General features: G+C 33.0%; 4 protein-coding genes across 9 annotated transcripts; all 4 read right to left on the bottom strand.

The window, feature by feature from the left end:
* Positions 1-2,825: 2,825 nt before the first annotated feature.
* LOC105459286 (glycine receptor subunit alpha-3) lies at positions 2,826-8,041 on the bottom strand. 2 transcript variants are annotated; one of them, XM_011705188.1, is made up of 9 exons: positions 7,721-8,041; positions 7,226-7,370; positions 6,787-6,869; positions 6,489-6,632; positions 6,330-6,412; positions 5,453-5,587; positions 5,039-5,139; positions 4,628-4,945; positions 2,826-4,060 (listed from the first exon to the last, which is right to left on the bottom strand). In XM_011705188.1, the coding sequence occupies exons 1-9, from the start codon at positions 7,807-7,809 to the stop codon at positions 3,875-3,877; spliced, it is 1,284 nt and encodes a 427-aa protein (XP_011703490.1). In that variant the 5' UTR covers positions 7,810-8,041; the 3' UTR covers positions 2,826-3,874. The 2 variants fall into 2 exon arrangements, with proteins under 2 accessions (XP_011703490.1, XP_011703491.1); XM_011705189.1 differs by having other exon boundaries at positions 2,826-4,027.
* A 4,394-nt stretch (positions 8,042-12,435) lies between these two features.
* On the bottom strand, positions 12,436-13,474 carry LOC105459285 (protein lethal(2)essential for life-like). Its single transcript, XM_011705187.1, has one exon. It carries the CDS (start codon positions 13,271-13,273, stop codon positions 12,656-12,658), a length of 618 nt encoding a protein of 205 aa, XP_011703489.1. The 5' UTR covers positions 13,274-13,474; the 3' UTR covers positions 12,436-12,655.
* A 3,703-nt stretch (positions 13,475-17,177) lies between these two features.
* On the bottom strand, positions 17,178-18,412 carry LOC105459284 (major egg antigen-like). Its single transcript, XM_011705186.1, has one exon. It carries the CDS (start codon positions 18,298-18,300, stop codon positions 17,512-17,514), a length of 789 nt encoding a protein of 262 aa, XP_011703488.1. The 5' UTR covers positions 18,301-18,412; the 3' UTR covers positions 17,178-17,511.
* Positions 18,413-21,639: 3,227 nt separating this feature from the next.
* Positions 21,640-22,823, bottom strand: LOC105459282 (spidroin-1-like). 5 transcript variants are annotated; one of them, XM_011705181.1, is made up of 2 exons: positions 22,025-22,823; positions 21,640-21,991 (listed from the first exon to the last, which is right to left on the bottom strand). In XM_011705181.1, exons 1-2 carry the CDS (start codon positions 22,734-22,736, stop codon positions 21,720-21,722), a joined length of 984 nt encoding a protein of 327 aa, XP_011703483.1. In that variant the 5' UTR covers positions 22,737-22,823; the 3' UTR covers positions 21,640-21,719. The 5 variants fall into 5 exon arrangements, with proteins under 5 accessions (XP_011703483.1, XP_011703484.1, XP_011703485.1 ...); XM_011705182.1 differs by having other exon boundaries at positions 21,640-21,994; positions 22,028-22,823; XM_011705183.1 differs by having other exon boundaries at positions 21,640-22,147; positions 22,181-22,823.
* Positions 22,824-26,731: the final 3,908 nt, after the last annotated feature.

Raw genomic sequence — 26,731 nt, 5'->3', positions numbered from 1 at the left:
CTCCGCTCCCGAGGCTCCGAGTCTCGTGCCCGAGTCAGTGCCGTACATAGAATCATTACGGGTGGCAACGGAACGGAGAGGGAAAACGACGAACTTGGGCTTGTAAAGCGACGAGCGGGACCGAACGGCGGGCGGTAAGGGCCGCAGGCAAGACCCGAGAGAACGATCTTCGGGAAGCGTCAATGGGAAAAGGTTCAGACGCAGGTCACTGAAATTCTAATGTAGACATAGGTTTTTATCATTTCTACGTTGGCTACATAAAAAAATGTTTTTTTAATTGTCAATATTTTCGATCACTAGATTTCAACATGCGTAGATATGACTTTATTTTCCACACCGGATACGTGAGACACGACCAACCAGCGTGTTTGAGGAAGTCTCGGATGATTGTTGAATGTCGATGCACCGAATACTCTTTTATAATTAAATATAATTAAATATAATATAGTCTTATTTTTTTATACATATAAATGGATAATTTTATATATATAAATGGATAATAATAGAAATATATTAATATAAGTTATTTTGATGGTCTGAGATATTGGCGAAGAAGAAAAATATTCGTTCTAATCGTACAGTGTAAATCCCATAAATCTTCTATCGCGGGTCAATATTCTGTCCTCTGATATCGTTTTTGGTACGCGTTACATGCAATGTTGTTGAAAGACCTTATCGTTGTACAGATTCTAAATCGTCAGCGCTCCAATTTGTCTGGACCCCTTGCGCGTTCGGATGTATGATACTTTCGCACACCCGTTACACAATGCTTATGTTACTGCGGCACACATGTGCGGTATACTCGCTGTTCCTGTCGTCTTTTAAAATCTGTTGTTCAAGGGATATATGAATCTCGCCGCAGATGTAATCGACATCTGACGCAGCAATGCTTTCAATTAAATTAATCTATCGATGTTACAAAAATTTATTCAGTTTCATCCCTCAATCGGATATAAAAAAAATCAATTACTGTAATTTGCATGCTCCAATAAAGAAACATTATATTCCAAATAATTTTTAAACTTTGTAAAGTAAATGTCTATCCTTTCTACGTTAGAAATAAAAAGATAAATATTTATACATTTATATTAAAAATGCATTTAATAGTAAATTACACTTAATATTTGAAAGAGCGCTTAAGTATATTCGGGAGAGATTAAGAATTTTAATATCCAAATGTATCTGTCGTTACTACGGGGGAGCAGATAGTAAATTAATTATTTCATCCAAGATATAATTAAACTTCAGCAATATACTTCGGCCTGCTCCACGCAGTGCTCCCGATTCGTCTCCTCATCTTCGATGACGCGTATCTTGGCGCGTGACAGAAGAGGACAGAATGTGAACCGTCCTGGAAAGGCGAGACGAGGAAGAGAAGGCAATGGCATCCTGCTATCGTAGCCGGGCTACGTTGTACAGATAAGGCGGCCCACGCTACGCTTCCTTCCTCCGCGATGATCCCACTTTCCGTTTCCCCCCCGCGCGAATGTACTGATTCGTTGTATCGGACTGTGTCCGCGACAACGGACAATTTCGCTTTTCGTCCGGTACAATTAATCATATCGCAATTAATAGCGCGACAATTAATGGTACAGAATCGCGGCAAAAAAAAAACGTACGAGTCTTAATTAAAAAATCCGCTTACATGAATCGTTCAATTTTTAATGAACATAAAATTTTATTCTGTGGCTTACTTTGCTGAAAATTTCATCCATACAGACAACTGTACTAATTCATGATAGGATTGATTTTTTTAATTATGTAAATTACTATAAGCGTAATTCTTTTTATATTAGTAAAGACTTACTAATATACTAAATTTAAGTAATCATTTTAAAATATTTTGTTAAATATCATGTAATGAATTTATGATTCTCAATGTAAACTATAAATAATTCTTACGCAATAGGTGGATATTATTGTAGAGCTTTATCGCTCCATATCATTCACATAAATTTGTCGTAATGATCTTTATTGCAATGATGTATCAATATATTGAAACAAAGCAGTGAAACGAGGACGGAATTGATATTTTATGACACTCGACATCACTAGGGCACTAACCTTCATCCGTTTGTTGGGTGCGTGGGTGCTACGATCCTGTGGTCGTATTAGTGGGAGTTGAAAGTAGGTGGAGAATAAAAGTGCAAACCAGCAGATTCCCTTCTTACTGACGATGACTATATTCCATAGTCTTGTTTAGTACCAAGAGAGGGCACATACAGCTATAATGATTCTTGCAATCAATCATTGTCGTGGTGATGGTACAGACAATAGTATTTAATTATACACAAAAATTAAAAATAATTTAATTTTGAAAAATTTAGTTTTAATATTTTATTTCTTGATTTCATTTTTTAATTTTTGATCCTTTATTTTTTAGAATTTGTTTTAATATAAAATATAATACGTAATTTTCATAAATACTAGTAATAAGTATATTTTATATACTATATAATATATTTTAATTTTATATATTGATATTTTTTAGTAAAATGTAGCTCTATTTTAGTATGATAAAATGTTCTCATTTTTCGTTAAAAACGCTAACAGATTAAAAAAAGTAAGAGGATATTTATATTTTTGTAATTTTAAAGGCGACTTCGATTAAATTTCGAGTTAATTTAATCGGCAATTAATTTAATTCATGGAACTGTTTAACGTAAAATTTGAAATTGTTCCTAAGTTAACCTTTTATTTTATATGTTAAATAAAAAATTTATTTTATTTATATTAACAAAATTATACAGAGACTGTTTGATCTATTAATTGTCGATTAAATTAATTGAAGTTTGTTCGAAGTCTGATTGACATTGATCATCAGCGAGAGAACATAATAGCTCTTTATTAGACATATTTTTAATGGTACAATCGTACGATACAGACTTATGTCAAGAAACATTTATTGTTAATTATAATAAGATTTGATAATAGAAAGATTAGTTGATTGCGCTTCAATAATATTTATAAATCATAGATTTCGAGATATTGTTTCGTACAAGAAACAATGTAAGATTGTAATGAATGATCGATAATTCTATGAATTTTCTATATTTGGCTTTGGAACTGTGAGTTTGATATAATGAACAAAGTAATATGTGAAGCTAAATAAACATATTATTATTTTCTAAATTCATTAGAATTAATAATTATGCAATCTTATAGTTCAATTGATCATTCTGTTCTATTTAGGCGAAATCTCTTATTTATTCTCGGGGAAGTTTTACGAATATTATAAGTTTTACGAATAAACAAGGATATCTTTTCCATGAAGTAAAATTCACGACGATTAATTAGTTATTTAACTGGCGATTGAAGAGAAGAAAGTAAATTCGCTTTTAAACGCGTAGCAGTAAAAATTATGCATGGCTCATCATGAATCGTAATTATTCCTGCAGTATCTGTTACATGTCGGACAATCGTTGTCGAGCAGACGAAAAAAGTGAGCAGTCAGAGAGAACAGTTTGCGAGTGTGCCGTGATAACGGGCAAGTAAAACTCTTTATCTATTTTAAGAAACGATAAGAGAAAGATCGAAGTTTCAGAAGAGCAACGTTCTAAAATGATTAAGCGTTTCTGCGTTTTTGTCATACACCGTTATCCATCGCTAAATTTTATTGTTACTCGCGTCGATTGTATCTTCGATCTCCAGCTCTGCCATTAGAATTTTACTAGTCGCGAAACTCCCGCCGTTTTCGTCTATAATATAAATTTATTGCAGAGGCAAATTTTTTTTCCGAAAAATCCTACTGCTCTTCATCTCTTCCAACGTGTTTCGATTTTTCGGGTAATTTCTCGCAGAGAGCTCGTCCCCTTGTTCGTGTTTCTCTTGAAGTGCGATGTTTCCGCGGTCAGTGTTCCCGACACGTTACTGTCTAAATATATTCGGCGAACATTATCCAATAGGTGATGTTCAGCACGGCGAACAGAAAAGGGAAGAAGAAGCGCGAGAATCGGTCGATGTTCAACGCTCGCATTCGCGCCCTTTGAGCTGGGGTGGGTCCGGGTGGCGGTAGAGTCGGCGATTTCTGCGATCGGCAGGATAACAACATTGCGTTTTCCTGCGTGACAACGATCACAACTTGAACCGTCATCATGCAGATTGTCTCCCGTGCCTCGGAGAGAATGGCACATGAATTAGAGTGAATGAACAATGATAGTGGTGCAAAATGCATTAATCGACGTTAAAATAGTCACGATTGACAAGAAAATATTTAAAAATTTTTTTGAAGCAACCGATATAAATATTCTTTTAGCAATTTATATTTCATTAATATTTTTTGAAGATGCAAAAATTATTTTAATAGATTTTCTGTAACAATAAAATGCGCTTTTGTTCCCTTATTCGAGGCACGGAAGTGGTCCGAGACAGGAGAGCCTGGAATCAATTTTAACAATCGTGATAAAACTCTTTTTATCGTAAAATTACAAAATAATTTCGGACATTTTAGGAAGACTTTAACATTGCAAAGTGCTTCCGTCGGTTTTCATCAGCTATTTCTATCTTAGCCAATTGATTTATGTCGACAATAATAAAATATGAAGAATTATTACAAGTATTATGATTATTTCTTGTTAAAAGCGATTCACAAGGCTCCCTGATCATCCAATCGTCATCTATGCATTACCTTGGCAGCAATGTCGAAGATCTTGTCAAACTTGGCCGAATCTGCGGTGCTCGTGCACGGCGGCGGTGGCGGAGGCGCCGGTTTCGCTGTGGGCGCATCCGAGTCACCGAGGACGATGTTCACCAGACAATACTCCATCAACGCCATAAACACGAACACTGTGCAGACCGACATGAAGGCGTCGACGGCCTTCAGATACGAAACGGGCGGTAAAGAGGCCTGACTCTTGGCGTGCTGCGTGGAGAGGGTGAGTAACGAGGTGACTCCCAGGGTGACTCGGGCGGGTGCGGCCTCGGGTTTTATCCAAAACGATACCCACTGCGTTGATATTTTTGATTTTAAAAAAATACAGTTACGGAGAAAATGTCGCGAGAGAATATCTTTCCTGCACTCTTGCGATACTTTACTCACCGACATGATGACGATCAAGCACGTTGGCACGTAGGTGTGAAACAAGTAATAGCCGAGACGTCGCTTCAGCACGAATACGACTTCGAGGCAAGTAAAGTTACCTGGAGATAGCATAATCTTCAATGAAATATCCATGCTCGGCATTTAGCCCGGATTAAACTCAAGTGATATCAACGCATGGGCGGTCGGTCGAAGAATTGACCTCACGCTTTGAAATAACGCCGCGCGAGATACGTGTGCAGTTTCGAAACAGAAGAAAGAGTTTATTTAAAAAATTTATTGTCTATATTGTGTGGTTTAATAAAATGTTTAATAAATAAATTGGTTTAATAAATTGTGAAATGTCCGATTGGGTTTACACGTGACGTGCAGCGTTATTCTTTAAGATGCAGTCATTCTATGTGCTTCACTTACCAGTGGAATAAACCTGCGTGCAGTCGGCTGTATAATTTTTAACAAGTTGTAGTTGAGGCAGCTCGATATTTTCATCTACAACGAGAGGGACATCGGGGTCCCACTGGAAAATCATTTCGTCCGTCGTATGCGATACTGTCGATCAAATTGTTTCATTTTCGCATATGACACGAAATATGTATTTTGTGACGCTGTATATAATTTATTAATTACTCATCTAATATAGCTTACTCGCGTTAATTATAACATGTAACTATAATTACTATCTTTCCAATTTTTCATTAAATTCAAAATTATAAGTAAAATTATTAGATTTTAATAAAAGTGACGTGAGGCTCTCAATTATTAGATATAATTGAGAGATATAGATAAAAATGACATATTGTAAAACACAACTACACGTGCAGCATAACTTTACTAACAAGCAAACCTCGAGAAACGTCAGACGCCAATTTTTCTCAAATTTTTTACAAATGTTTTATTAGTTTTGGCTCAAATTCATTTTTTCAATTAAAAAAGAATTTTTTATTTTACGTAAATACATGACTTTACATATATTTAAAGCTGTATTTCTTACAAAAATGAATCTACACCCAATTTTTTGAAAAAAGTTTCAAAAAATGGGTGTAGGTTTATTTTTGTAAGAAAAATACAGCTTTAAATATATGTAAAGTCATGTATTTACGTAAAATAAAAATTTTTTTTAATTGAAAAAATGAATTTGAGCTAAAACTAATGACAGATTTGTTCATATTTTGATATAAAAAGCATCTGTAAAAAATTTGATAAAAATCGGCGTCTGACGTTGCTCGAGGTTTACTTGTAAAGGTGGGTGGGTATTTCGGGCTCAATTTTTTGACAGATAATGATGACTTACAACTTTCCATTTGCAGTTTACATTCTTGTGTATCGTGAGGATAAATCAAAAAATTCATAGCGCAAGAGAGTTTTAAAGTCAGCCTAAAATTAATATTTGTATATTTCATACTTGGAAAACGAATATCTATGATAAAAATATGATTTGTCATAAACTCACTTCACCATGTAGAGAATAGTTTTATCCTTATACAACCATAGATAATGATTCGGTATCGTCATTGTTTGAAAAGTCACCGACTTTGCGTTCTTGAAGAAGGAATCCGGCCGCCACATATTTTTCAGCCAATCGACTTCTAATAATCTTAAATTTTGTCACATATAATATAAGCGAGATGAGAAATAATAATTAGTCTAGTTAGAAACTTATGGAAAACATGTACAGATAAATGCAACAAATATTCTGAATACAAAATGCATGTCAAAATCATTGAAAAAGTAGCAATGAATTTATGTACCTATACTCGGACGTCATATTTTCTGGTAATCGGAGTCTATTATCCTTCCACGTTTGGGCAAAGAAAATGTCGGCGGCATACGTCTGTAAGAGTAATTTACCGTCGAAAATGATTGTTTATTTTATAAATAATTAATCAATAACTAGGATAATGTGGAACTAGTTTTTTTTGTCAACACGCAATTTTATAATTAAGTATCAGGATAGACTGTGGATGTTACAAACAATTAAGATGGGAAAACACCAACACGGTCAAAGCGGATTTTGGTGCTCGATAATATTCTAATGTGTAAATCTTGCAATTTTCGGTTCAAATTTAATGTTCAAATTGTATGTATTCATAAATGTAAACATAAATTTTACACAATTTTATGTTAAATTCATAACGTAAAGATAAATTTTATAATAATATGTATTATCTTTAAAAATTGTGCGGTTACCATTGAATTTTCATCGATGGAATCGAGTCCCATCACAGTAACATGAAAATACACGACAGTTGCTTGGCCATCTTTCTTAGGAGGGCGCATTTTGTCGTACAATTTAGGATCTTCGGGTAGAAGATCGAAAAATTCTAAACTTCTCCTGCAAAACGAATATTGCGACGACACTTTATTTGAAATGTATAATTGAATAAGTACTTATTATTTCTTATTATGCTACTGTTAATTAGTTAAATTATTTAAATAAGATAAACGCGGTATAAACGCTTGATTTATTAATGTTAAATAAACTGTTTTATCAACCCATGCTACTAATAAATTTTTAAAATTTCGTTATATAAGAGAAAGTAAAGAGAAATAAAAGAAAGAAATTTTTATTTAGCCTTTGAATTAATACTGCTAAAGATACGCTTATATCAAAGAATTTTTTATTTTGATATATTACATCTAAAATTTTAATTTCTGCAATATTATGATAAATGATCTACTTACTGAGCATTCGCGGCACGACTGAAAAGTAGAAGGAACAAGACGGATGAAAGCGTCGCGGAAGACATACCGCCTCCGTGTGCCTCTTCCATGGATATACTTTCGCGTTAACGCATTTTCGCATTCGCGAAGGTCAAAACGGCACACGAAAAGGAAAAAAAAAAGTGAAAAATAGTTCACACTTGAGATGAGACGGAAGAAAAAAAGAGGAGAAGAAGAAAAATAAGAATCTCGAAATAATCTGGAAGCAAGATTCCGCAAGCGCGGTTGAGCGAGCTGAAGCTCCCCTAATCGGTGCCCCGAATTTACGAGGACGGGCAGTCGACGACTGAGTTCTTGAAACGACTTTGTCAAATCTGCAGAATCCTCATCGTTGCGTATAGATGAGCTCCGCGACGACGACGTGGAGGTGGTGCAGGTGGTGGCGGTGGTGGTGGTGATGGTGGTGGTGGTTGGTGGCAGTAGCGACCGTAAAGGTGATGTGTATACCAGTAGCAATACTTTCCTGCCGCCAACCCCACCACTTCCGCCACTTAACAGAGACACAGAGGGAAGAAGTGCTGGTGTGAAAGAAGGGGTAACTCTCGCTCATGACGTACAGGAGGCGGATAGAATCTGGAGTATCGCGCGCTGGATCGGCCGGGAGAAAGAGGGAAGAGAAGTGGCGGTAATCCCCCGCGAGATACCCGTGTCATTGGTTTACATCGCTCGAATTTACCTCAATGCGGTATATCAGCGTTATCATCGGGTTGCATTTGTATTCATAAATTCTCCTGGCGTTTTTGCTCAATCGCGAATCGCGAAACACGTTTACAAGTTTGTGTTTTACTTTTTTATCCGAGATTATATTCCTGAGATTTCCAGATTTTTTTAAACTTATTGTATTTTCCTATTATTCCCATAAATATTCTCGGCCAAAAAAAGAGTCCGTTGGCCGAAATAAAAAACTCAAAATAAAACAAATACAAAAAATGTACACTAAACAAAAATTTCTTTCGACATTTTCGCTAAGAAAAAAATTTTAGATTGATTAGAGAAAATCTATGAAATAAAAATGTACTTTTAAATATATTTTTATATTAGATAACTGTATCAGAAGATGCTTACTAAATATCTTAATAAATTTTAAAAGAGATATTAAGATTAGCAGTGACATTTCGAAGAAGACTAATGTACCTCTCTCATGTCTTTCTCCGTTTCTTCTCATTAGACTCTCTTGCCGAAAGTCCCTGACAGAAAGGCGCTAACTACCACGCAATTTGAAGTCACCACCGCTCAATATATTGATCGTCAAAAATTGTGTCACGAATAGAAAGATACGTGTTCGTCTCGGTTCGTACGGTGTCGAGTGGCCACTTATCGAAAGAGTATACACACGCGTTGATGTATATGTGTATGCAGATGCAATTCTGCGACTGTGCGCGTACGTATGCAATATGCATGTACGAATGTAAAATATAGTAGAAGACGGTATATAGAAGAGGACAAAAAACAGACAAAACTCGTAAAAAAAAGCATATTTAATGCATAGGATAGAAGTTTAAAAATTAATATGAACGCTGCATTCAATCGTTTCTTTTTATTCATTTCATAAAACAAGATCATTCTCGTGATCTTGAAAAATTTATATTGATTCCGACCTTGGAATTTGTCCTTCTCTGCTATGTTCAAAAGAAATCAACCCGCAATCTCATTAGTAACATTGTAATTAATTGCATCACGAAATTGAAGCAGCTTTTATTCGTATCTCGATGTGATTAAGCGATTCTCGACCTCATGATCTTCATATCTTTATGTATATCGCTCTTAATTAAATACTTTGAAGAACGTTCTTCAATTAGCATTTTTTCGCTCTAAATATATTCAGAGCATCTTGAAATTTATGCAGACAAAACCCTTAATTTTATGTCTAATTTAGGACTTTTTCTATACGTGTGTAAATATATACGTTAACAATTTTTATTATTTAAATTAAAAATCTTAATTTACTAGCTAAAAATTTTAAAGTCTTATAAAAATGTAAAAATTTAATTGATTCAAAATTCAATACTTTGCCTCTTAAAGAATTAATATATGCGTCAATAATTATTTTTAAATAATTAAATTAAAAATACGAATACTTTAATGAACTATTGTGCAATTAATTGGTATCCTCATAGGTAATTCTTAATGCACTTTTTCCGAACCGCAACAATCAGGTCATCGGGCCTGTAACAGCACTGGGAATACTGGATTGTGCCGCATCTCTCGACGTGCTCCTTGTACAATTCGATTCCTGGCGCATTCTCTTACCTTCATGCGACGACTGCATTCTATCGACATCGCTGCTACATCTCGCACACGTGACTAACAGATATTATTTACGCGTTACTGCAAGCACTTATGTGTCATATTCCTTCGCGAAGGAAAACAGTTGGACATATACAAGAAACGCAGGAGTAAAGAAAGATTCTTTAGAAATATCGATTTGAGTAAAAACAATTTTCTTTCTGTCCATCATCGTGTTTAGAACGGCACCTGTCAAACTGACGTGTTTTTGGTAAAAAATAAAAGATATATAATCTTTTAAAATTTTTCTTCTCTATCTCTCTCACTTTCACTAAATGTTTTATAATAAATATTATGAAACAAAATTATAAATCAACATTTATTATATACTTGCTTACGAGTTTGGCTACATGAAACAAAATAATGACTTCAAAATAAAATTCGATGGAAAAATAAAATACTTATGCCAAGATAATTTTATTATCTTATTATAGCTAAGTGGAAAAGCAAAATTGAACAGTGTGATTTTTATTAATTAGACGAAAATACGTATTAACGGCGTTAAAAGAAGGAAATAGTGAAGAAAAATTATCGTCACATGTAACTGCTATCGATGACACGGTGAACGACGACAAAATCGATCACAAGTACTAGTAGAAGCTCTCAGGTATCGTTCGGTTAAGAGAGCGATTACGTCAAAGGTTTCGTGACATCATTTGAAGCATCGTTGTCAAATGTTCAGAGACACAGCCGACGATCACTTCGACAAAGATTCTCTACTTTGGTCCAGAAGGCCGAAATTGAAGAGATTGGAAAAAAGAAGGAAAAAAAAGAAATATGTTGTAAAGCAAAACATGCGCGTAATTAGATGTCTCTTTCTCTTAATCATGTTTCTTAATTATTCTTGTCGCATTGCATTTTCCTAATCATAATTTTCAGATCATCAGATTAGCGAAGTTCGGCTGGATCAGACGTAGCATACACGTTTCGCAACATACGGATCCTCGTACTTTTTTATTTTTTTCGCGAACGTCAGCTGGAGGCGCTTTCGGTGCAGGGAAGCCGAAGGAGTGAGCAGGAAGGAGTGAAAGAGTGGGAAAGAGGGTTGAGATCGGAGCGTCAAGGTAGCCGAGGAAGAGGAAGATTCCGCGGGGTAGTTGGCGACGATGCACGATAAGCACGATCCATCCCCTTTCTCTGACATCAGGCTGTCTCTCTGCGTCTTGCACGCTCGACTCGAGACTAGAAGTGTCCACTCACTCCACTATCCTCTATTATTTTCAGCCGATTGCCGATTGTCGTGCAACTGCTGACGTAGGGATTCTTCTTACATATCTGCGGCTTGTCGATATTTCGGGATTATTTACATTATACTCTGATTTGATCGCTGGTTATTCATAGCAATCACACTCTTGTCACGGACGCGTAACGTGTATTCGAATTATCATTTCAAACTATCGTACAGTAACTAAATTATTGTATTATACTTATTGTTAATAGAAGTTTCAAAGTAATTAAATTAAAACAATTTATAATAATTATTAATTAATTAAAATTCAATTGGTACGAGAGTCACGGAAGATAATTTATATCTTATTGTTTCTACTAATATAGCTTTAATCCGGACTCAACTTACTTTTATTTTTTCTAGTTCTAAGAATTAAAAAAAGATATTATGTAATCAAGGTATTATAGATATTATATGTAATTAAATTTAGCTTCTATTTTTACATATATTACTTATTCATTACAAAGAAATTATAAGTTATAAATTTTATGTAACAAAATAAAATCTGAGACTGTTGACTTGTAGACAGATGAATCTATTTATTTCACGATATATTGCCGTCAATAATTCAGATATTTTTTTATCAGCAGGGTCAAAAAAATAAATGAAGATAACAGTGTTATCATTTATCGACGGTCTTGTTCTATCCACGATTAATCCACGAGCTTGCTAAGAGATGTCTCTCTAATCTTGTCTAGACTCCTAGACTGATAATGGTCAACAATTTTTAAATTTAACACCCTTTGTTACTTGCATCAGAGAAACTTATTGTTAGATTTATTACTCATATATTTTTATTTTTTAATATAAAGAACATATCTCTATACGAAAGAATTTATAGATTGAGAAAGAAAATAAACTGCAAATATAATATACATATACAATCGAGCTTACTTATTATGAATTATGTGATTTAAAATATAACGAAGATAAATTTAAATGTGTAATAGATTAAAGTACATATTATAAGTGCTAATCAAATTTCAAATATCTTTAACGAACTTCTAATATTTGAAAAGTATTTTTTAATTTAACTTTTCTTACTTGTTATTAATTCTCACAACCTGTCAGTTTTTTTTATTAATCAAAACATACTAATTACGTTTATAAGATTTTCACCAAGGAATACAGGATGGGAAAGAGGAACATGAAAAACATTCGATTAAGATTCACCGAATAATTTATTCGAATAATTCCGCTACCTCATAAGATGAAAGTGAAAAAAGAAATATAATCATGACTGTTATTTGTTCTTACATGACATAGAGAGAAAAATAATACTCGAACGCAAATGAATAAAGCAGAGGAATAACGTTTCATAGAAACAACACGTAGTGTATACACATATATACGATTAAGTCTTTTCTCTTCGACTCGTACTTTTACTTCTTCTTCTCCTGAGCTTTCTCCTGCGCCTTCTCCTGAGCCTTCTCCTGCGCCTTCTCCTGGATCGCCGGCTTGCCGGTATGCTCGATCTTGATCGTCCGCTCGTTCTGCGCCTTCGGCTTGTCCTTCCTGGGCGCGGTAACGGTCAGCATGCCGTCCGATGACAGGCTCGACGTCACCTGATCGATATCGCACTGTTCAGGTATCATGTATTTGCGCACAAATTGCCGTGAGATCCAGCCGTGCTCGTCCTGCTTCTCCTCGTGCTTGGCCTCGACCACCACGAATTTGTCCACGACCTTGACATTGATCTCTTCCGGCTTGAACTGTTGCACGTCCAAGATTACCTGGAACTTGTCCTTGTCCGACTTAACGGTGGATATGCCACCCTGTTCCCTGCTGCGCAACAGTTCGCCCCATGGTCGATTGTAGTAACTCGCCAGCAGATGCGCCGGGCGTAGACGCCGGTTAGGCTGCACCGCGAAATGCTCGATGATACTCGGGTTCGTCAGCTGCTCCGGATGAACGCCCAAACCGAAGTTCTGATCGAAGACTCGGTGCGGATATTCCAGATCTTCCCACCAGTTGGAGAACAGCAGCGGTACCAGAGACATGTTGGCTTTCTCAAGAGAGACTCGCAAAAGAGACACGGGAAACGGGAAGTCTCGAACGAAATCAATCGAAACTCTTGGCTGAGATTTGATAATGAGACGATTTGCTTTCTATCAACGATTCACGCTGACTCGCGCTAACTACAATTGCAATCGTTTTCTGTCGGCAACCGGCTCGCGCCGCGTGTTTTATAGTCATGGCAACTGCGCGGACGCATGCGCATACGACGGGAGAGCTGCATGTCGCGTAGTTTCGAGAACGTTCGTGGATCGATTAAGCGCTTCTTAAGCACATTCGAGAACATACTAGCAATTTCGCGATCGCTCCACGCGTTTCTGGCTCTATTCTATATATTAAATAACTTGTGTTTTTTCTCACGCGGAATCCTGTGTATTGTCACGCAGTGATTTAGGAGCTAGCGGCAAAATTTAGGATCTTTAATTGATAAACGACAAAAATGAGATTCAAATTTCGAGAACGTTGGAGAATGTTAGAGAATGAATTCCAACCGTCGATTCAAGACAATAGATGCCGGTAGTTAAACTTAACGGAAACTTACCGGTTTTAATTCAGTATATAGAATAATTCATAGCAATCATATTCGTTTTTTTTTAAGGAATTCAAGAGACATATGTAGGCAAAAATAAAATCAGTCTGATCGAGAAAGTTCGAGAGTTTATTTTGAATGCGTGCGGCGCGTAAGTTGTAAAACAGAAATGTTAAAAAAGTTTAAACTTCTGATTTAAAAAATGCCGATGCAACTAATCGATGAGAATTTTATATTGTAAAAAAATTTGATTTAATATGATAAAAGAGAATGTAAAAATAAATATTTAATTTTCAGATTAAAGACAGATTGAATTTAATTATGCAGTTGTATTATAGTTAACATTACAGTTAAACTGAATGATTTGCTAGAAATTATTATTAGAAATAATTGACGCAAATAAATAGGTTAATATTATAAAAATTGGTTTTAATGACGCCACGGATAGTGTAGTAAAGATTATTTTTCTTTTTTTTCTGAACAAACATATGTGCAATAATTCTCTTTTTATACAAGCGCTGTGTGCAATTTAATGTTTCTATTTGTGTCTACGGAAGCGCACGATTGATTGCACGTAAGCGCACTACATAAGCGTGTAAAATACAATAAACACTTTTAAAAAACTTCTAAAGATTTTTTCATTGTTATATGCGCTTATGCTTTATAGTAATATATTATTGTAACAGAGTATTATTTCAATTAGTCAAGTAAAATTAAAAATATTTTAAATTAATTAAGCATTTTAATTTATTTAAAAAATATGAAAGGAAAAACAATTTATAAAAAAAACAAGATTGAAAAAGAAAATAGATTTTTAATCTTTAATAAGATGAAAAAATTGACGATAATTTACTTTATTATGAATTAGAAACAAAAATTTATGTTTTAATAAAAAAATTTTTCTTATAACTTTTACTACAAATTGATTAAAAACCTAAAGAATACATAAAAGTATTTTAAATAAATGGCTTAATCGAACAAAATTATACAATTAGGCACTATGACAGATCATTGATGCATGTTTATTAGAAAACGTTCACTATGTTAGCGAACTGTGCAAACTTGATCTGTTCGTATATAAAGTTAGCGATTATTTCTCAAACCTCTGTGAAACTGAATATGTTGCATTCATTTTAAATTTATCTTTTTTTTTATCTTACCGTTCCTAGAAATGAACTTGTGACAAACTGCTCGCAAACAGCAACCAAACAAATTAAAGATAACCGATCGCGAACTTTTTTAGCAGTTTGCAAGCTATTCGCAAATGAATGTTCGCATCGGAAAATAAATCCTTCCATGATCTGTTTGCAAACTGTTCGCCAATTCAGGTGAAGACGCACCTTTTATATGTTTGACGGCGCGTCACATTTGACATGTCAGTCACGCATATTGCACCAGATTACGAACTGTACACAACGATAATGTGTTGTTTTAACCTGGAAGTAATTATTTAATTTATTTTGCGTTAACGATCACCTGAGATGATTTTTACACTTCAATTAAATTCATTATTATTAACTATGTATTTGTATATTGTATACTATTGATTTTATCTTAAGATAAATTTATAACAATTATTTTATTATAACTTGTAATTTTGTACACATTTAGAGAATTTGTTTTCAATTATTTGTTATTTTCCCTGTATTTTGTAGTTCAAATATCATAAGTCTACATATATTAATTATTATTTATTCATTATAAATATGTTTTAGAATTTAGATCATCAAATCTTATTCAAACTTATATATTATTTTGATTTTAGAATATGAATTATATATACTTTTGATTTTATAGCATTCAAGTAATCTGGGGTAGTTTTTACAATAAGTTTCAACAAATTGATACTATGAATACACGGGTATTAATCTGATTCTATTGTATAGGAATTTTCAAATAAAAGATAAATATGAATTCTCAATAGCGGTAAAAAAGACTACTGACATGATTTAATTTTTTTGCTGCTGAGATGTATAAAAAGTACCCCAGATTATTCTTCTCAGGTTGATTATTCTGACGTTAAAATGCAGTTTGTAATAATGTTAAGAATATTTCGCTGCTTACCAACGAATATTTGTCGAGATATCCGATTCGATTAGTCGTGATGTCCTTGTGTCTGCATGGAAACAGTGTAGCGAAAGAGAGAGAGAGAGAGAGAATATTTAACTTCTGAAATATCATCAAGTCAATCGCGGAAATAACCAAAATTTATTTAGGGAGTAAAACAGCTGTTTTACTTCATCATTATGTTTTTGAGATCGGTATAATTTGATAAAACACTTGACCGCGCTAAAGCAACATTAATGATTTTGGATTTTTCCTGTCGTTACACAGCATTGCTTGTTAAACATACCTGTGCGTAATACATTGGAAAATGATATTTACATTATGTCAAAGTGGTAGATTAAATAAAATAAGACTGTTATTAAATAATCTTATTGATGTTGAAATATTTCACAAATAAAATAATTATTACAGGAATAAAATTTAAAAAATTTCTTCTTCTAGATTTTAAAACTTTGTTACAAATATATTAATTATAAATAATTATACAACTGGCACAATAAATCTGAGTACGAATTAAATAATTTCTTACTTTTCATTAATTAAATGAAATGTGAAAAGAATTTTTTTTTAATTCACATTTTTTGCATTCTTTTTTTTTTGCTATTATTTGACATTGTTCTTGAATCTTAAATTTCTAATTTGTAGCAAAGAAATATGTGTGTGTAAATAAATTCATTAAGAATTATATACCTCTTGCGTAAAAAGTGTAGTATGTTGTTTCTCGATAAATAAATGTGATTAATTATTTTATGAACTGAGCAAACTTAATTTGACCTTGATAAAATGATATTTATGTAGAATAAATTTTAGTGTATGTGTGTTACTAGAATAAACTTTAATAAACTTGCGCCGGTATAAGAACCTACAAAATCGTATGTTAAGTGTTATTTTTGCATTCTATTTTTGTCAAGTATAAAATTAATTCTTCTCTTTATAGTTTTACATATTTATTGTAACCAATAATTATTAATGATTAATGGACATATGCTCAATTCTTCTTTTTTTCATTGCTATAATAAACAAAGGAAGATGCGGTCGATTGTTTCGTTTATAAAGCTATTGATTTGAAATTTGATATATGTAGAAAATGATTTTAATTAATCTTTTTTTAGAAACTTCAGTTCTCTAAATCATTAATTGTTATTACTACAGCTATTCGAAAATACTTAGTGTGAATATAAGAAAAATTGAAGAGAAAAATAGAGAGAAAGAGAGAAAGAGAGAGGGAGAGGGAGAGAGGAAGAGAGAGAGAGAGAGAGATGTGTACATTTTTTATATTTAAAGAAATACGATTTTTATTAATTATGATTTACTTTATTACCATTACTTAAACGAAATGAAGGAAATAATACAATATTGAATGTAATAAAAATATTTTAATCTTATTATCTTATTATTAATATAAAATTACAAATACATTTCCTTCAAGAATGAACTATTGTATATAATATTAGAATACCCATGGAATTTTGCTCGTTTACAGCCTTTTAATTTTATTTTTTAATATTAAAAGAAAAAAAAATCCGTAATTTAATCTAATCATTTTTTGAATCTTGATCCTGCTTTCTGTGCCTGCGTCACTTGTTCCTGAATAGCCTCGTTCTTTACTGTCTGTTCTTTAAGCGGTTATTTAAAACTCGTCAGCTCAGCGGCGGTCTGTCCTGCGACGGCCTGTCCAGCAGCGACCTGATCAGTGACGGCCTGACCAGCGGCGACCTGATCAGTGACGGCTTGACCAGCGGCGACCTGATCAGTGACGGCCTGACCAGCGGCGACCTGATCAGTGACGGCTTGACCAGCGGCGACCTGATCAGTGACGGCCTGACCAGCGGCGACCTGATCAGTGACGGCTTGACCAGCGGCGACCTGATCAGTGACGGCCTGACCAGCGGCGGCTTGTCCGGTCTGTTCGATCTGGATCACCTTTTCATTTACCGGCTTCAATGGCGCAATAATCGTCAAAATGCCGTCGCTTGATATCGAGGATGTTACTTGGTCGACGTCAGCGCGACTAGGTAACAGATATTGTATCACGAACTGTCGCGTGACGATGTTGGACTCGTCCTGCTTTTCTTCGTGCTTGGCTTTAACGATCACCAAATGATCTACTACCTTGACGGTAACATCTTCCGGATTATAATTCTGCACGTTTACAGTAATCTTGAAGTTGTCGTCGTCGATGCTCGTGGTACTAACGACATGTTGGTTATGATTTAGCAGATTCAGCCAGGGTTTGTAGAAATTCAGAATTCCGTGGTTATAATTAACCAGTGTATGATAAGGATCAAGGGCGCAAGAGACTTCTGACAGGGCAAGTTTCGTTTTACCAAGCGTTCCAGCGGCGAGGTCCACCGGATTGGCGAGAGCACCCAATCCCAAATGGAGATTTAAGAACAACAACGGCAAGAGATACATGATGTCGTCGATAGATTCTCCTCTTGCTTATAAATCGATTTTGGCGAAGATATCAGGCAAATAAAGGAGCAACTAGCTAATCCACTGATGCCTCGTGTATTCGCACAGAAATTTTGTAACGTGGGCTGTCGTCGCGACCATTATTTATACCAGACAGCTTTCGGTCTGGGTGGGGAGATACGTTTTGTAATGTTTGTAAGGCTTAAAAGATTCTACATTATCTTTTATATCTTGGATAACTTCTAGATCATTTATGTCATTAACGTTGACATTTTATTAATCTATAGATATATCAAAGCTTTTGTGTAATAGAAAGGTCAAAAAGATTAATATCTATTAAAAAAAATTTAGAAGAATGAAATTGATTACACCAGTGGTTTTCGAATAAAAGAAAAATACAACGCAATTCTTTCACATTTGGCGGTAAGTAAATTATGACATGCAAAGTCAATACGGTGACTAAATGAGCAAAGTAATTTATTACGAAAATTATACAATAACATTCATTTAGCAATATCTCGCAATTATAACGCTTTTCATCTATTATCATATGTAACAAGTGAAAAAAATGTACATATTTGGTCTGATAATTCAGTTTATCGATTGTATGTCAATATTTTCGAATTATGTGAATCTCAAAAACAATATTTGTGTTTATTACTGATTTTTTTACTTTTTTATTTTAGTGCATACTAAATAATATAATATAAAATATTAAGTTTAATGCATTAGAATGTTAGAAATAGTAAAATGGTGTATGTTAACATATTGACTGTCGCATTTCATCCATATTTAAATGATGTGTAAATTTTCGGAAGTGGCCTCGTCACTCATTTGGGATTTTGATGGTTTTATTTATTCGATTATAAATAATTTTATTAAGTATTTAAGTAATTAAAAAAATAATAATTATAACAAGTCATTAAAGAAAACAATAAAGTATTATTAAAATAATATACTTGCTGTAAGTCTGCTTTTGTAACAAATAGATTTTTGTAATGTAATATTTTCTATCATAAGATCACTGTCGCAAAATTAAGAACTGCTAACGCAATATTTCAAAAGATCCAAATTGCTAACGCAGCCAATCCAAAATTCCGTAATGTTGCAATAATTGTAACTTTATTTCAATCTTCGGCGAATTTTCCCCGTTATATCAGCCGGTGTTATATGCTTTATGAAAAAATGCTACTATTTTTCTTTATTTTTATGTTTTTAAGACGTTTCATCTGCATATAATAAATAATAATGGGATACATAACACTTTTTAATTTTCACTGTCTGTTGAAGATAAATTGTTTCTTTGCAAAGGTTATGCAATATTATCTTTTGATCAGCAGCACATAAATTATAAAATAACGAAGTTACGTTCTATTTTATAGACAGCCTGTCGCAGACAGCGTTCATTTTTAAAGATTCACGGCCTTCTGAAAATGCCTTATATCCCTTAAACACTTGTGATCTCGACAATGCATGCTAAGTCATAGGCCTGTTTCAATATTGTTTTTCTTAAGTTTGACACAAAATTTGATCGCATAACGTTGCTCGAAATTGCACTTTTCCATTCTAGTACGTGACACACACACACAAAAACTGCTTCACAAAGAATCACACTAAAATTACCTGGTGACTTTAGCGATTTGAACTTATATTGCAAGTCTATGAGAGATTAACTGCGCTTCATAGTATGTGAAGGGCGATCCCGCAATATCGTCAGATATCGTGTGACATAGGCAGTTTTATTACTTTATTTACAGACCTTATATGTTGCTGGCTTCATACTAGCGACAATATAAAAATATTCAATAATTTTTAAAGATTTTACTAAAAAACTAAAATTAAAATTACAAATAAATTTGGGATCGTTTTTTATGGTCATGGCTGCAGGATCATGATTTCTAATAATAATCCTGTATGAATTTTTAAATTTATTATTTAGCTATTTAAACTGTGTATCGAATCAATGTCGGACTTACAACGCAATTATTAGCTGAAGCTGGAATAGTGAGATCTTTATTGACCTTCAATTATTAATTCCGTGCGAATAAACATCTTTCTTAAAATACTGCAAAAAATATTATCTTAGCTAGATTTAAATTTAGGACCTTTTGACGTTCCCGAACAGACATTTTACCAATTCGATCACCGTGAGTAATAATATTTGTCGCAATAATTGTTATAATAAAGTGATGTCAGTATATATAAAGGGAGAACGTATGCCAGAAGTACGTAAGTATATGTATGTACACAAGGCGTCACAAATGCCTACTTATCTGAACTTGCAGGGATACTAACCCATGTATATGTATTACTGATTACATATATGTATATACAATAATATATATGTATATGCCGCTGCAATTTTAGATGAGTAGGCATTTGTGACGCCTTGTGTACATATAAGTATTTTAAAATTATAATTTAATTTATTAAAAATTTATTTAAAATATATTTTGCGCAAAAATGATTTCTTAATAAGTATATTTAGCTTATGGAAATGAGCATTATATTCTAGTTTAACTTGACTTCGATAGAGCAATATTTACAGAATAAAATCTAATAAATCTACGGAAAAAGTATAACTACAGAATCGCACATTAAAGCGTTATTTTTGCTTTTCATTTTTAGTCTCGTCTAAAGTCGACCCTTTTTAATGTTTTTATATATTTACAGCAATGAATAATTAAAAGCCGACAAAGATACGCTTGTTTACTTATTTTTTTATTGATGACAATAAAGGAAGATAAACTTAAATGCTTTTTTAAATTCCTTCTCTGTTTATCGAAAGTTATTAGCTTGAAATTTAATATAGTAAACAATTCCTTTCGAACAATTCTTTCTTTTAGAACTTTGAATTCTCTGAATTTTTATTGCTATTATTAGCAGTTCAAAAATACTCAATATGAACATAAGAAATTTTTTGTGCAATATAAATGTATTAATTTTTTAAATTTATTTGATTAAATATGATGTCAATTAATCAAATACAATATTACATATGTAAACAAAATGAAATAAATACAATGTCGAATGCTGATAAAAACCTTTTTATTTTATTGTTAATATAAAATCACAATAAATTCACAATTCTTTCAAGGCTGGAGATAGCACGAAATAGATCAGTGTAATAAGGAATGAAAATATAACGACACAATAGGAAATATATTATAGTTACAGCGAGGTATGCAGCCTTGTAAAGCATACAATAATGTGTTGTGAAAAATTTAGTATTAAAAAAAAAGAAGACAAGATTTCGTAATTTAGTTTATAGTTTCACAGGTCTTATTTTTGCTTCATGTGCCTACAATGTCATCGTTACTGGTTCTCGAATAATCTCGCTGTCCTCTATTTGTTTCTCTAATAAGCTATTAGTCATAAAACGCGCAAGCCTGTCCTGCAACAGTCTGTCCAGCAGTAGCTTAATTAGCGGCAGCCAGGCCTGCGGCAGCCTGTCCAGCAGCACCAAATCCCATACCAGCCTGTCCTGCAGCAGCTTGCATAGCGCCAGCCTGTCGAGCAGCACGAAATCTAATGCCAGATAGTCCTGTGTCAACCTGTCCACCAGCACGAAATCCAATGCCAGATAGTCCTGCGTCAACCTGTCCAGCAGCACCAAATCCCGTACCAGCCTGTCCAGCAGCAGCACGAAATCCAATGCCAGATAGTCCTGCGTCAACCTGTCCAGCAGCACCAAATCCCGTACCAGCCTGTCCAGCAGCAGCACCAAATCCAATGCCAGATAGTCCTGCGTCAACCTGTCCAGCAGCACCAAATCCCTTACCAGCCTGTCCAGCAGCAGCACCAAATCCAATGCCAGATAGTCCTGCGTCAACCTGTCCAGCAGCACCAAATCCCATACCAGCCTGTCCAGCAGCAGCACCAAATCCAATGCCAGATAGTCCTGCGTCAGCCTGTCCTGCAGCAGCAAATCCTGCATCGGCCAGTCCGGCGGCAGCTAGTCCTGCGGCGCCATGTCCAGCGGCAGACACTCCTGCACTAGCCACTCCAGCGGCAGCCTGTGCAACAGCAGCTTGTTTAGCAGCGGCCTGTGCAGCAGCAGCAGCTTGTGCAGGAGCAGCTTGTGCAGTGGCAGCAGCTTGTCCAGCGGTAGCTTGTCCCGCAGCAGCAAATCCTGCATCGGCAAGTCCAGCGGCAGCTAGTCCTGCGGCACCATGTCCAGCAGCAGCCTGTGCAACAGCAGGTTGTTTAGCAGCGGCCTGTGCAGCAGCAGCAGCTTGTGCAGGAGCAGCTTGTGCAGTGGCAGCAGCTTGTCCAGCACTAGCTTGTCCCGCAAATCCTGCGGCAGCTTTGCCAACGCCAGCCTGTCGTGCGGCAGCCTGTCCAATTCCCGCTTGTCCCGCGAAGACATCCACCGCATTGATGGGAGCATTTAGTCCCAAAAGAAGACTCGTGAACAGCAACGGTACGAGATACATGATGTCGTTCTCTTTCTACTTACGAATTTTTCGTTTGACAGTTATCGAAGAGATCGGCGGGTGAAGGTGCAACTGATTGATTTGCTGCTTGCGTACAATGCTCTACCTCGTGTTCTTCCACGGGGATTGTGCAATGAACGATGTTGTCGCGACCGTTATTTATATCAGACAGTTTTCGATTCGGGTGGGGATGTTTCGTAACGTATATTATTATTAACGCTTTGAGAAGTCATTGTGAATGGAAGTTGCATTTTCAATTAAAACAGATCCTCCACTAATCTGTTCAACCCACTTTCAACTATTTACTCACATTTGGTGGTTAAGTAAATCGAGATGATGTACAAAGTCAATATCATAACTGAATAAGCAAAGTAATTACGGAAATTATATAAAATCATTCATTTAACAATATCATGCAATTAGAACGCTTTTTATCTATCATTATGTGTAAGAGAGTGGAAAGTACCATGCAGTTTTGATCAAAAAATTCCATTATTAATTGCACATCAATTAATGCTTACGAAATAAATGAGTCATATTATATATACGTAATATTAACATATGAAATAAATAATATGTAATATAAAAATTTAACAAGCTTGAATGCTAGAATTATTAAAATAACATATATGCGTTAACACTTTGATTGTCGTGTCATCCATATATCTGGTAATGTAGAAATTTTCACATAGACTTCGTCACCCATATGTGAATAATGGTTTATTCTATTAAGGAAAATTTTATTGAGAATAAGATGTTAAAGAAATTAAAATTATATTAAAAAGTTAAAAATGTTAATATAATATTAAAATTAGATTTATTAATAGAGGACAAATAGAATATGTGTATTAAATTAAGAGTAAAAAAATGATGGATAAAATGGCGATTTTTGCCTGAAAAATATAACGTAAATTATATATGTAATCTTATAATTTTAGAAGTCACTGAATATTAGGTTTATTTGCCTCGTGAGAAAATTATCAAATTTTTTGTTTTAAATTAGTCGAAATGAGTCTTTTTCTTATAAGAATATGGTTAGTGACATCTTGTTCCAATTATATTGAATCACTTGTATTATAGTTATTTCTATAACATTTTAAAAATTATTTTGGCGAAGAAAATATCTTAACGACAGTTTACAGAATATGCTGTTCCAGCGTATTTTTTTATATAAATGCTCTTGATGCAGATTGTCACACTTGGACTCAATTAGATTGAATATTTTTTAAGTAGGTATTTTTTATATATTTTCTAATTTTTAAAAATACGAGCATTGAAATAAATTATAGTACAAATAATTCGAACGAAATGTTGTAAATCATGTTATTAAGAAACACTTATTTTGATTTTTTGAAGATGAACTCGAATTACTTTTTCACGAATTTAGATAAATAAAACTGGTACCATTGTATATTCAGGGTCTGAAAAAAATAACGTATAATTTACGTTACATTTTTTTAGGTATAAAAAATTGCTTGGTTAATTATTTTTTGTAAATTTATTTCAGGAAAAGGTACAAATAAACATGCAGTTTAAGCGTTATTTATTATTATATTTAAGATATAAAAAAATTTTATTTGAATATAAATTATAATTTTACTAAAAATATAAGAGTTATCTATCATTGTGTAAATAATTTTAATGTAAATTATTTTTAGTTTTACCACAATTCTGTGTTAAGGAAGCTATTTGTTATTGTTCTTGTTTTTTTTTTAATTTGTTTTCTTTTATATGCTCTATGGATTTTGAATGCAAAAAAGATATTCGAAAAATGTTATTACAAAAAAATAATAACATATAATAATTTTTATGTGATAAAGTTTTGCGTATATATAATTATTATCATTTTGTAATGACATTTTTCTAACAATCTATTTTAGGTTTAATCTATAAAGTAAAATGTTCTGAGGAAAGTTACATCAGAAACTAATAACTTGCTTTTATAGAAGTTTCGGAATCATTGCAAAACGCGAGAATTGAAATTTTCCAACTTGAAGTTTTTGAGTCTTTAATGATAGAAAATTCCTACATATTTAATGAGTTTTATATCACACACTAACTGTTTAGTTTACATCTCAAATATAGTAATAAATTACATCTAAACGGAGAATTTATTCCATTTATTTATTTCCTGAAATAAATTTTGGCTTCAGTTTGACCATTTGATCAGAAATCGACTTGTTTCTCCTTAAGCTTAATTCCGAAATCAGCTTGATAATCAAAATGTTAACATTACAAAAAATGATACGCATAATCAATATCCTTATCTGCAGACTTTATTGCAATGAAACATTATGTTTGATTGTACGTAATCTAAATATTTCCGCTCATGTATATCGAAGAGTCCTTGATCATTCTCCAACACATATGTTCATGATACATAAGTACCAGTAAATATGTTATAAAATATTGATATTTCAAAATTCATTACAGAATGAATCATTTTCTTCGGTGGTTTTTTCCATTCCAAGCAAATTTTTCCAAGAAAGCGGATATTCAATATTTGAAAACAAATAAATTTTTGGATAATAGAATTCATTAAATTTATTTAATTTTAAAATGATTTATTCGCTGTTAAGAAAAAAAATAATGCAAATTTAAAAAGAAATAATTAAATATTTGGAATAAATTAATAATACAGGTTTTTCATTTTAAATAAATTTTTTTATCTTTTTATCTTTAACAATAAAATTACTTTTAATTATTTTTAATTATACTTTTTATTTAATTAACACATATTGCATCATTATACATTAATATTTATATTGCATCTTTATATACAGTTTCAGTCATTCGCACATCCTGTATTTAGATTTCTCATTTTTCTCCTTTTCAGCATTTTTTCTTTCTAATTATATTTATATTTTTCTCATAAAAAAATTCTGTGGACTAAATCCAGTAAATAAAACGAACAGATCTCAAGTTTACACACTTGAAGATAATGGCTCTTTTGTCTCTTTTCATCTTTTCTTGTCAATCATACATCTAAGAGAAATACATATATTTTTATCAAAATACAGTCTTAATCTTTTAATTATAAATAAATAAATCGAAAGCTGTAGAAGACAAGAATGAAAGAATCCTTAATATAGAGAATACTTGAATGCCACTTGTGGAAGATAAACCTGAAATCTAAAAGTCTAAGCTAAAAATAAAATAAGTCAAATTCGAAGTAAAATAAAAGTCAGAAATTAAAGAAACTGAAGAGGATAATAAATAAATTTCGGAACGCTCTTAAATCGTTTTTTCAGTTACATGTTTGTTACGTTATATGGTGTGTAAATATTTTGCATGTATCGTAGGAAATTATTTCTGTTGTGACTATCAGTTATATTGTGATATTTAAAGCGTTATAAATACAATGTATATGATTTACAATTAGTATATAGAGATATATCTTTTTAAATGATATTTTAATTTTATGTAATAACATTTGCGGTACAAAAAGTTTTTTTAATCTTCTTCTCTATCAATATACAAAGGAAAAAGAAGGAAGGGAAAGAATTATCTATAACTTTCTAATGTTTTATACCACATATTTTTTTCGATCAAACTTTCTCCTAAACTTCACTTGAAATTAATTGACAATGTAGTGTAGTTTTATTATTTATTTGACTTTTTAAAAATCGTGATAATTTATAACTTAAGTTTATAACTTAAAGACTTTTGACGCTAAGATATTTTTGATAAAGATAAATAAAAATTATATGTCAAAGAATCTATTATTTGTTAAAAGATATTCGATGGTTTTAAGACAACGTGTACAATAAATGATTTGTAGAACACTGCTAGAATAAATATGTGTACAACGAAAAGTTACTATATATGTTAACATGTACAAAATAAAATTAGGAATTTGTAAATTCAATAGGGTAATAAAATAATATATATAATTAAAAAATTTTTATATTTTATTTTATTTTATATTTTATTTTATTTTAATAAACAATCAGTCTTACATCCATTTTACAATAACTATTTTTTAAATTTTAAAT

The sequence above is a fragment of the Wasmannia auropunctata genome, unplaced genomic scaffold (genome assembly GCF_000956235.1).
Source record: "Wasmannia auropunctata unplaced genomic scaffold, wasmannia.A_1.0 LD334199.1, whole genome shotgun sequence".
Lineage (NCBI taxonomy): Eukaryota > Metazoa > Arthropoda > Insecta > Hymenoptera > Formicidae > Wasmannia > Wasmannia auropunctata.
The sequence above is the reverse complement of the archived record's forward strand: the minus strand, read 5'-3'. Positions and strand labels throughout refer to the sequence as shown.

Excerpts from the sequence above, each read along its gene's own strand:
- LOC105459285 (XM_011705187.1), bottom strand. The coding sequence starts at position 13,273 with ATGTCTCTGGTACCGCTGCTGTTCTCCAACTGGTGGGAAGATCTGGAA.
- LOC105459284 (XM_011705186.1), bottom strand. The coding sequence starts at position 18,300 with ATGTATCTCTTGCCGTTGTTGTTCTTAAATCTCCATTTGGGATTGGGT.
- LOC105459282 (XM_011705181.1), bottom strand. The coding sequence starts at position 22,736 with ATGTATCTCGTACCGTTGCTGTTCACGAGTCTTCTTTTGGGACTAAAT. Across the intron at positions 21,992-22,024 it reads ACTATCTGGCATTGGATTTG|GTGCTGCTGGACAGGTTGAC; the intron begins GTGCTGCTGCTG and ends GTACGGGATTTG.
- LOC105459286 (XM_011705188.1), bottom strand. The coding sequence starts at position 7,809 with ATGGAAGAGGCACACGGAGGCGGTATGTCTTCCGCGACGCTTTCATCC. Across the intron at positions 7,371-7,720 it reads AGTCGTGCCGCGAATGCTCA|GAGAAGTTTAGAATTTTTCG; the intron begins GTAAGTAGATCA and ends TTCGTTTTGCAG. Across the intron at positions 6,870-7,225 it reads CCATCGATGAAAATTCAATG|ACGTATGCCGCCGACATTTT; the intron begins GTAACCGCACAA and ends TTACTCTTACAG.